Source organism: Abramis brama (genome assembly GCF_963993115.1).
Source record: "Abramis brama genome assembly, chromosome: 22".
Lineage (NCBI taxonomy): Eukaryota > Metazoa > Chordata > Actinopteri > Cypriniformes > Leuciscidae > Abramis > Abramis brama.
Genome location: NC_139984.1, coordinates 9,556,151 through 9,568,047, shown reverse-complemented (window position 1 = coordinate 9,568,047; position 11,897 = coordinate 9,556,151). Strand labels below are relative to the sequence as shown.

Below are 11,897 nucleotides of genomic sequence, written 5' to 3'. Positions count from 1 at the left end.
GTCTGTGGCTCGGCGCAGCTCTGCAAACTCTTCCTCACTGATGTTTCCCACACACATGCTCAATTTTTTAAGCAGGTCCGCCTGGTATGCCTGCAACACCGCCATGGTGTGCAGGGTAACACCAGCCTGACCCGCCGCCTGAAGAGCCTTCCCCACCATTGAAGATGTAATTCTGCATGGTCTGGAGGGAAGTGCAGTCTTTTTCAGGGATGATGCGCTGCCAGGGGAGAGATAGCCCGTGAGCATCACTTCAACCAGGGGCATCATCGTATAACCCTGTGCCTTCGCACCAACGATAGTTCAATATACTGACGTCGAAGACACGAGAGGAATACGGTTTGTTCCATGACTTCACTCCATAGTTCGTCATGGAGATCTTGAAAGAAGGGGAGGGACCATCTCTCTGGTGCATCCCTTTGGCCACCCGACAGAAATTTACTGTCTAACTTCGATCGTCTGGGGGTCTCTTGTTCCTGTGGCCAGTCTAACTGAAGACTGTCCACAGCGCGAGTGACTACCTCGAGTAGCTCATCGTACGAGCTGTCGTCATGAGAAGAGCTCTCATAGGCAGCGCACTCGACATCCATTTTCACAAGAGAACTCGTGTCCTCAGCCCGGTCTGAAGAAGAGCCAAGGCGCGCTCCAGAAGCGGGCTCGAGGACCTCGTGATCTGGTGAGAGAGCAAGAGAAAGGGGAGGACCCATCTCCAGCTCTTCAGCTAGATCGACACGCAAGCCCCATGATTTCATCATCGAGGACGGGCAGGCTTGCTCTTCCTTATCAAAGGTGAGTCTGGAACTTTGATGGGAAATGACTCGCATGGCTCATATTCTGCGTCATCGAGGGCTGCCACAGCGTGCTTTTCCCCCAGACACTGAATATAAAAATCGTGTGGATCATCATCCGAAATCAAGTGCAGCATTGAAAGTAGCTTTTGAAAGGGAACAAAAGTTTCCCTGACCTGGCTTTAAAACATATGCAAATAATAACTTTCAACAACGAAGAACTGCAGTCTCACATGAGACGTGAGATGTTTTGTTAATTCTTGACAGAGTATCCGAAGCACGAGCTGTAAAAGCACATCACTACTCTGGATAGGGCGACGGGTATCAGCAGCTCATTTGCTTTTAAAGATACATGCACGAAAACAACATGTTTTGCTTTAACTCAAAAATGGGCATTTACAAAATGGTATGATAAATCTATGGGGTATTTTGAGCTGAAACTTCACAGACACATTCTGGGGAGAGCTGAGATTTATATTACATCTTGTAAAAATGTAGGTCCCCTTTAATATTTCCACCTCAAGTCTGAGATATGAAAGAGCAACCACAATAAACCTATAAAAAATAAATAATACATTTTATTGACATTTTTTCTCCTGTCTCAGAGCGGCAGTGTGTAACAGGTCTTTTTAGGATAAATAATGTCTGTCAGACACAGAGGGGGCGTCAGAGAGCAAACACACAGCAGGGTCGTGAGGTAGTGCTGTTCCTTTAACATCTCACCACAGCTCATAGTTTAGACTCACTTCCCTCACTGTTTGCCACACCCTGAGCTCCTGCACTAAAGTTTGATACAGACCCTCCACCACTGCATGTGTTAGGACAGAAGAAGCTGTTCTCATTCCCACAGTCTGTTGGACTTTGGCTGTAGATTTTCTGTCCATATCCACATACCTACCAACCAACGATCACTTCAGGTAAGAAGCTCTTCACAGTGTATTTTTTTTGTCCCCTACATGCTTTTTCCGCTTCTCTTGTGCAATGGCTCTGCAAACTTGTGTGCAGCTCATGAGGCTTTTTGAGGTTTTGGTTTCCAGTAATTCTTTAAATTCTTTCTACCTCATCTGAACTGTTCGGTTTTGTTGAGCTGACAAAATTCCTGGCAGAGAAGATGTAACTTTTGTGAACCTTCACTTATATAAGTCTAATTCTTCTCTTTCACAGTTACAAACTACTACTAACTTTTCTAATCTGAAATCAGGAATGTGACTTGTCTTGTCTTGTTTTCTAGAATAACTGTACGCTAAAAATCATTCAGTCAGTCTGAGAAGGAACAATTTGACCAAGATTCTTAAAAAAAAAAAGACCTAGACTTTTAACTGAGCTTTCATTTAAAACCGTTGTGCTATGTTGAAAATCCTTTACCTAATTTGGTGTTCTTGGTCTTTTAAACTGATGGTAAATCTCACATTATGCCATATTATCACAAAATGTGGGATTCAATATTTTTGTCAACTTGCTTCTTTCAGTTAGCACAGGTTATGTATTTCTTTTGGTAACTGATTGACCGTAGGCCTCATTGATGTGAGCTTATGCCATTTTAAAAAGTTCACTCAAGCTTATAATAAAAAAAAAATTAATTGCATAAGCTCAGAACAGTGAGGCCTACAATCAATCTGTTACAAAAAAGAAAAACAAAACCTGTGCTAATTTAAAAAAAAAAAAAAAAAAAAAAAGATGATAAAAAGTCTGAATCCAATACAATAACATAGATAGCATAATGAAAGATTTATAAGCAATCTGTTTTAGGCCTGTCATTTTGGAGCATACTTGTTATACACTGTGTGAGAAAGTAAGTAAGTTTTATTCCAATGTGATAACATTAACTACCATTTTCGGAAAAAAGAAAATATTCTCTGGGTCAAAATAACTGGAACACATTGTGAGGGTTAGGGCATGGGGAAACAACACCATTTCACATGTAACTCAATTTAGATTTTAGAACTCCTGGTCTAGGGTCAGTTGCCTCTGTAATAATAGCACATTGGCAAAACATATTTGGCAAACGATCCAGTGGGTATCTGTGTTTGTACTCTGGAGAACGCCAAACGTTTCTAATTACAACACATTTTAAAGCGTTGAGCAATATAGCCAATCACAAACATATCTGTTGATTACTTGCATGCAATGGCCAATCAGAGGTGTTTAAGTTAGCAATGAACAAAAACGTTGGTGTTTTCTGGTGGATTCTGAGTTCTGCATGTTGCATGATATGTAATTAAGAGATTCATTGTGCAGTCCGCTTCATTTATTGTAATAGAACTTTGTGAGATCGCAATTATCTAAGATGAGTGGCCGCTTTTCAGTGATTATAAAGGAAGCTTTCTTTGTATGCTTTCTGCCATGCCAAATCCCACACACAGTATGCTTGCTTTTCTGTTAAAATTAAGTGCTTTGTGAACATAGATGCTGTGATAACAAATCATTTATCAGAAGCGTTTATGCTGGGATGTGTACGTTTTGCGGTGACGCGTAACTGAAACTATTTTAAGGAAATTTAAATATGTTTCGAAAGGGGAAGCGCATCTCCTATCTTTATCCTGGAGTTAGTTCACCTACCACCTATGGCCCTATTCTTACAAAAGTTATGTGTTTTTGTAAAATGTTGCTGTTTCTTTGGTTGGTTGGAGTTTAGACCTTATCTGGGTTCATGGCTTTTGTGGGCGAGCTTGGACATAGACATATGACATATTCCCCATTTGTAAATGAAACTAATACAGCACAGTGTGGATTAAATTGTAGGCATCCAGAAAACTCTGAGAATTCTGATATCACAGGAAGTGTGAAGTAGATTAAATCCGATTCAACTAGACCTGCCTAAAACAATTTCACAGTGTTATCATAATACTGTCAAATGTCCTTGAGTCTGGCTTTGTTTATAGTCTGGCCATTTTATCAAACTTTATATGACCTTTGCAATAGGAAGAAAATGGCCATAAGAGAGCATTCAGTCTCTGTATTACTATACTAGAGAACGTTATCTGCATGTGTGGCTGTGTGTCATTTCCTCACATCCATGACAACCCAACATGTTTGCAGTCAGGGGCCGGAGTTAGTGTTTAGACTGGAAACATCAGAACTATGCAGGAATGTCTCGATTACAACCAACAAGCCCTTTTATGGACAAAATCAATGAGACATTTCCCAGCAATTACAGAAGATCAAAGGCACATGATTCACTGTCAATGTAAAGGCATATTGTTGGCAACATGACACTTGTTTTGTTTTGTGTCACTGTCTCAACGCAGGCTCTGAATAAAAGTTATGACTGCTGCATATTTACACTTAAATCAATATACTGCAAAAAAAACATTTTCTTACTTAGTATTTTTGTCTGGTTTCCAGTCCAAATATCAAAAAAAATTTAAATCAGGATGCATTTACTAGATAAGTAAAATTAGATAAGATATTATGTCTTGTTTTCCGGGGGAATTAATCAAAATTAAGTGAGTTTTTGCTTTCCTCGCGTCTTCTGTTTAACGCGGGTCTCACGTTCACAAGCCCATCAGTTTTGATCATCAAACGGAGGTAATTGCTATATACCTGAGACTGGTCACATTCAAGTTTACACAATCAAAGATACTTTGGTATAGCCCCCATGGAATTGCATACACTTGAATTTAACTTAACGCTTACTTCAGTAGAGGTATGGCCACTATTACAGATATAAGCTGACCAACATTACTTCTCTCATAATAGCTTTGGATTGGCCATGCCGCACGTTCACTTATCTAAAGTAACATTAAATTAAAACAGAGGTCAGACACACCCAAATTTAGATTGGTCAACGGAAATTCACTTCTTGTCTTTGCAAACCAAGTACACTTGAATTGATGCCAAATATTAGTCGTCACTAATCTGACGCAAAACTTGCGGTTATATACGAATCCATTCAGAGTGGCACTGACATTTCAGAGTCAGTCAGAATAAAAGCAAACAGGAAGTAAGTGCGCAAGACTGTCCCATGTCTAAAAAAATACCAAAGTGCAGTGGCCTTAATGCACACTATCTTGAATAACGCATCGGAGCAATATTCAAAGCTAAGCGTATCCCATCATACATTAGATTCGGGAAATCGCATGCCCCAAAATCACGATAAAAACATTCCACTGTAAATTAAATCAATTAGATATTGCATGTATTTTGGTAATAAAACAAATGTCATTTGATTGGTGCAAAGATGAGTAGGCTGTGTGTATTTTGTACAACATTAGCATTTTTATTTCTTTTAGGGACTACTGACCAGACATTTAGAAGTTTATTTTAAAATGCAAAGTATTGAAAATCAAAATAAAGCTCCCATCTTTAGTGTCCCATCAGGTAATCAAAAATTCTACACACACTTGAGGTCTTCACACCTACTTTAACACTTGGGCCAAATACAGGAAATACGTCATGTAAGTAGACAAGTGGTCAAGTGCAAAGACCACAAGTATGGGTATTTGGAAAGACCCTCAAGCTGTTTATTCATTTCATACCCTTGAACATAAAAAGTTAGTTGTGTTTTATGAAGCCCCTACAGGGGCATGGTGAAGGAAATAAATATAAGATGGAGGAAATTTGTGAATCATGCTTTCGCGTTCTCTCGTGAAGTTCAAGCTGTACTCTGGAGTCACAACAAGTATGTGCTTTTGAAAGTCCAAATATGCTTTTATATCAAAGCCACCCTGTTTCAGATTTCAGACCTACATACCTTACTAATCTCAATGCCTTATTTGGCATAATATTTCTCTTGTGGTCTGACATCACTTTTATGCAAAGTGATCTTTTTTTCAATGCTAAATTCCAACTATAATTACATACATATGTTGTGTACAGAACCTTAGCACTTCTCATTGACCTCAGTTGTTTTTAGCTTTGAAAGCATGAGATCCCACCCTCCCTTCAGAGCGACTCTAAAGCCACGCCTCCTTCAAAACACATGAACACACAGCAGATTCTGTAAAGCCTCATGAGAGACGGCGTTAAACTACCTCATGTCTCAAAGCACGTAATATTACAATAATAATGAACATAAACAACTTAAAGAGCACTGACCTTCAGAGCATCATGGGTTGCCATTTCTTAAATGTGGTTATGACATGGCGTGAACGCAGCATAAGCTTGTTGTTTTGGTTCAGGAGGAGCTGTAAAAGGGACTGCTGTTTGTTTGCATGCTACGGAATGCGCTGATGACGTCCGTGCGAGCAGATGCGTGGAGGTATAGAAATGCAGGCAGGATAGGACATCGAATGCAATGATTGGAAGAACTTTTTTTTTTTTTTTTTATCCTGAGACTTCCATAGATGATATATGTACATGTTTCAATATTTTGGCCCCTACTGTTATTGATTGTTATCAGGATGTGAAGACTTTCAACCAATATAACAAAAAGTGTTTATATATTACAATGCATTTTCTGGATTTGAATTAAAACCCCACTGTGTGTTGTTTTTATTGAGGGAACCATTGGGAGGTCCCCAAAAGTAGGTGATTTCAGGACACATGTTGTGAGCTACTCTGCTGTGTGTGTGTTTCAGGATGCCTCTTGGGGGTGGAAACAAATGTGGCTGCTGCCAGAAAACAGTGTACTTCGCAGAGGAAGTGCAGTGTGATGGACGGAGCTTCCACAGATCCTGCTTCCTGTGCAGTAAGTCCTGTTCTTTTTCCTGTGCCCAGTGCCATGACTTGAGTCCACACAGTATCAGTAGATCAGCATGTTTAACAATGTTTACCGAAGGCATTATTAATACATAATTTGTCTGTTAATAAATAATTATCATCTTTTGTACAATAGCAGGCACAACGCATTGTGCTAAAATGAAAAATCTATGCCTGAATGCTTTGAAATAGGGCTGGGAATCACTGGGTACTTCACAATACGATACGATACGCGATACATTGTTCACGATACCGATAATATCACGATATGGTGATACTGTGATAATCGATATATTATCAGTAATAACTCACAATATATCATGTTTTAAGAAATAAAAAGATTTTTTTTTTTTAATTAGGAAAATGAATCTCCATTTCGTTTTTGGATGAAACACAATAACAAAAACAACTTGTGTCTTATCAGTTGCAACAAAACAGTCACAGACACTATTTTTGTTTTGCTGCAGATGATTTTTTTCACTCGGGAGAAATCGAGTCGGTGATGCTGGCATGGTCGCGGCTCGTAGCGTGTGAGAGGAATTACAAGCCGAGCCGAGCACGTTACAAGCACCTCCCGACCTCCCGATAATTTTTAAACATGTTTTTTCACCAGCTGTCCCCTATTGCCAAATCATACACAACCACGTCGATGGGGCTATACCTCAGTGGCAGCAACCATACAGCGTGCGCATACACTGTCACTGTCGCACACACACACACACTTTTCTCTCTCTCTCTCCCATTCGCAACATGACGGTTTAGCGCGAAAGCCCACGTGATTGCTGCCGGCTCGGGATAAAATTCATGCAGGACAGTTGTGCCTTGCACCAGCTGCTTTGACGCGATTATCAGTTAAACTGATCTCACGACCTCCCGAGTGTCCGAACTCGCACCGTCATGTACGCCCGCCCTAACGGCTTTTAATATCGATAGGCCTACTTGGCAAGAGCGCATCGAGAATCGATCGCGGGAGAAAATATCGCGAGATATCGCCATATCGATATTTTGGCGCACCCCTACTTTGAAAGCTGTACTGAAAGAGCAAACTGACACACTGGTTGTTTCATAGTTTATGTATTACACAATAAAATGTTTGCTTTTTGTTGAAGGAGAAGTACTTTTGTGTGTGTGAAAAAGCAGTAGGCCTACACCAATATAGGAACATATCCATCTCATAACATTGCCTTTATCACAGACTGTCTTGTTGCAAGGGAGAATAAAGAAGGGTTAGTTCACCCAAAAATGAAAATTTTGTCATTAATTACATGTCGTTCCAAACCCGTAAGACTTTCTTTCAACATAAATGAAGATCTTGAAAGTGGTAGTTGCATAGGCTGTCAGTGAAGAGACAGAAAGCTCTCAGATTTCATCAAAAAGATTCGTTCTGAAGATGAACGAAGGTCTTACGGGGTTGGAAAGACATGAGGGTGAGTAATTAATGATAGAATTTTCATTTTTGGGTGAACCAACCCTTTAACATCTAGCTAAATGCATTACCTTACAATTCATTATTACTTACTTTTGTATTACATTTAAAACAAATGACATCTACTATGATTTGGGTGAAACTACTTCTAATTCTGGATAGTATGTGAATCAGGTGGTAAGAGCAGTATTTGTTCAACAGTTTCAGACTACTATGTGAAGTAAAGGCTGTTTTCTGGCGCCCTCTTCTGTTTTGTCTTTATAAGCCACTTTATGATGCATAATATTACCCTGCATTGGGCCCTCAAAGGAATCTGCATTCCAGACAGACTGTCGGCAGGGGAGGACGAAAATCAAAGCCCCTTTAATAAAAAACTCAAACACAGGACCCTGCCAAGGTTTTAGAGACAAAGCTGAAGGATTGCAAAATTCACAAAACTAGCACAGTATTATAGTCTTTATTGATCTACTCTGTCAATATATCAGAAGAAAGCAATTGTACAATTATTTTCTAATATAAAACACAACATATTCATAGTTTCTCATCTAAATAATATATATCTTTCTAACAATCATATATTGATATCCTCCCACTCAACACACTTGATCTACTATATTGCCTAAAGCAACAGGTTACTGTCGTTGAAATCTTGAAGCTAAAGGTCACTGCAGAACACTTTTATCTTTGTCAAATTCACTCATACTTCTCATTTCAGTGGTGTGCAGGAAAAATCTAGACAGCACTACAGTGGCCGTCCATGAGAATGAGATCTACTGCAAGGCCTGTTACGGCAAGAAATACGGGCCCAAAGGCTACGGCTACGGCGCTGGTGCAGGAACTCTGAGCATGGACAAAGGAGAGTCGCTGGGCATTAAAGCCGAGGAGTAAGAAAAATGCACCTGATTTGCATTTTGATTCTTAAATATCACTCCATATTTTATTCTAGTCTTGCAAGATCAGAGTGTACACAGAGTGTTGACTATCAGAGTGTACACTCTAGCTTATTCTGGCCAAGAACCGCTCACTATACAGTATACGGAAAGGGTCTGAGTGATATATAAGGCAAAGCAACCAACTACTTTATATGTCTTGAATGCTCTGCTTGGATGTTCTGCTATAAATGCATTCCATTTATAGCATCCAAGCTGCTCTTTCAATGATTTGGAATATAGCACACAAGTTGTAAAGACAACTTATTATATTATAATATCTTTATGGCTTTTTTGCCCTTTTTGGAGCTTGGTCCCCATCCACTTTCATTGAATGGAAAAGAGCAGCATGAACATTCTTCAAAACAGCTTATTTTGCGTTCCACAAGACAATGAATGTCAGACAGATTTGGAATGTTATAGTGATCACGGAATTAAAATTTTGTGGGGAACCATTCCATGATGTGTTGGCAATCTAGCAAACTGTGGCCAATCTGGTGACTGTTCATCCTCTGATTCTTGTGTTCTGTGTCTCTTGAATGCAGGCCTCAAGAGCACCGGCCCACCAATAACCCCAACACATCCAAGTTTGCTCAAAAGTTTGGCAGCTCCGATGTTTGTCCACGGTGTAGCAAGGCCGTCTACGCGGCTGAAAAAGTCATAGGGGCAGGAAATGTAAGACGAAAGCAGAAACTGCAGGAGGAAATGCAGTGGTGGCGCACCAACATTAAATAAGCCACCATTTATGGTTCTGTAAGCTTTGGACGTGGTCTTCATTGAGCGACTGTTGTCTTCCTTCCTCTGCAGGCATGGCACAGGGGTTGTTTCCGGTGTGCGAAATGTGGAAAGGGGCTGGAATCCACAACTTTAGCTGACAAGGATGGAGAAATCTTCTGCAAAGGCAAAGTATCCAATGTTATCCTGTCTCTTTTTAGTGGTTCTTGCCAAGCAACCACCTAGAAACCACACAGAGCACACTAGCAAAGGCATAATGCACTAAAAAACGTTCAGAAAATGTTAGCAATGGCATCGCGAGAAGGGCTGGGTTGACAATATTGTGTAATACATTTGAATGAATCTTCATTTTAAAGAACCGATATTGATTCTGAAATCCTCAGATCAATCTTTCAGTCTATAATGTTTTCAGGTGATGCATGAACAAAACTTGATTAAAAATTATATGTACTGTAGCGCCTACCTTCCAAAAATCGCATTAAGCTTCGTGCTTTGTTACTTTTGATATGAAACAAAGTCTCAGCTTTCAAATTCTTTGAGTTTTATCACATCATTCAAACAAAAAATGCCGTTTTGGCGTGCTTTAATGTCACTGTTGCCACAGCGAAACGAATCGTCTCTTCCTCTTTACCACTAGTTATAGCACAAAACAAACATGAATAAACATCAGAAGGTATGTTGAACGATACAGTAGAACTTACTGAAATATATAATGTCTCATGTAATTGCTCAGTGTTTCAAACGCAGATTTATAGTCATCCAAAAAACATCATAGCATTGTTGAGTAGTTACATTTCCCTCAGGAAAGCCAGTTATTGTCCATACATTTGATAGTTAGCAAGAAAAACTAACTCTAGAGAGGAGAATTTATAAATAAATGCAGTAGATTACATTTTCAATATATTTTTAATCTGCGAGTGATGTCTCCTGTTTGAATAAATCTCATGAGTAGAAATAATTTATCAAAAGTTGACATAAAAAACTGCCTTATGTGCAATTTAAATGTTTTTATACAACTCAATTTGTAATTTAGTGTTGTTGTATTATTAATGTACAATCTGAAAGGGTTTCCTTATAGTTTACAGCATTAGTTGAAAGATTGTTTTCCTTAAGAAATATTGACACTGTATCTGATACATATATCCTAATCATAATAATCATATCAGATCAAGAGCTTACTGTAAAAAAAATTATATGATCAGCAAGTCATGACAACATTAGGGTTAGGGTTAGGTATGTTTTTACATTACTTTAACTTATCAACAATTTTTTTAAGCCAGTTTAATTTAATTGATTATACTTAAAAATGTATGGCGGCAACTTTTTTTACAGTGTGAATTTTAATTGATTTGTGAAATCTGTGTCAATACTCTGCCCTAATAGCACCTAGAATCATGGTGGTGAGAACCACCATCTTTACCATTGTACTGGTGTCATATTAACTTCCTCGTCTTGTGCCCAACACAGGTTGCTATGCCAAAAGCTTTGGACCAAAAGGCTTTGGATATGGTCAAGGTGCTGGGGCGCTGTCACACACCCAATAGATTCCCTAACCCACAACCTTTCCTATACATTCCACATTGTGAGCATCTGTAGATGCAGCTGAACACCTCCTGCTCATTTACATGTGAATGCATGTTAGTATCTTCAAAAAGGAAACTGGCGTCAGTCGAGAAGGAAACCATTGTTCAGATGCTTCTGTCTAATTCTTAAACAAGACGACACATTCCACATTTCAGCACATTCCACAAGACATCATGTCATTGTCTTAAACCCATAAACATCTCTTCTTAACTCTTGAACAATGCCAAATGCTTGGAAGAATGTCAAGTATGTAAACAGAACATGGGATTAACTCTTAATCCGCTCACCTAAGATGATCACTTGAGTTTTAGTGGAACCTGAGCTGTGCTGTTACGTCAGTATTACTCTGCTTATATGTATTGTCTGTTCTCTAATGGATCTGCATATCCAGTTTATAGTTGACCACATGCTTCTTTTATCACTGTAAAGAATGTTCCCTTCAGCTCTACTCAAAGCATGAATGATTCACAAGCACTTCCTGGCTAAAGATGCACTAAATTTATTTCATTGTCAGTGGAAAATATCCCACATATGCATTCTGCACGGAAATAGAAGTAAAAGTATATAAATATGCACAATTGTTGTGTCTTTTTTTATTTGTGTCCATTAAACTGAATAGTTGGTGAATGTAAATGTTTAAAATGTTATAAAAATGAGCGTGCCTTGCAAGTAAGCAGTGCTAGTTTTGGTGTGTATTTCTAGCAGAGGGTATTTCTTACAAATTGATATCACACCTACATGCTTCCGTACTTTTTTGTACATGGAGAAAAATGCAAATGATTTAGTTACTATTTATGG

The 11,897-nt window shown here is 39.0% G+C and overlaps 1 protein-coding gene across 1 annotated transcript; it reads left to right on the top strand.

Annotated features, from left to right (window-relative positions):
- The first annotated feature begins 1,447 nt into the window (after positions 1–1,447).
- On the top strand, positions 1,448–11,677 carry csrp1a (cysteine and glycine-rich protein 1a). The gene is made up of 6 exons (XM_084099128.1): positions 1,448–1,702; positions 6,305–6,414; positions 8,567–8,735; positions 9,326–9,455; positions 9,588–9,681; positions 10,983–11,677. The coding sequence occupies exons 2-6, from the start codon at positions 6,306–6,308 to the stop codon at positions 11,057–11,059; spliced, it is 579 nt and encodes a 192-aa protein (XP_083955254.1). The 5' UTR covers positions 1,448–1,702; position 6,305; the 3' UTR covers positions 11,060–11,677.
- Positions 11,678–11,897: the final 220 nt, after the last annotated feature.

What these genes read in the sequence shown, in the direction of transcription:
- csrp1a (XM_084099128.1), top strand. Translation starts at nt 6,306, where the DNA reads ATGCCTCTTGGGGGTGGAAACAAATGTGGCTGCTGCCAGAAAACAGTG. An exon ending in AAGTCATAGGGGCAGGAAAT is followed by an intron (nt 9,456 to 9,587) that starts GTAAGACGAAAG and finishes CTTCCTCTGCAG; the next exon opens with GCATGGCACAGGGGTTGTTT. An exon ending in TGGAGAAATCTTCTGCAAAG is followed by an intron (nt 9,682 to 10,982) that starts GCAAAGTATCCA and finishes TGCCCAACACAG; the next exon opens with GTTGCTATGCCAAAAGCTTT.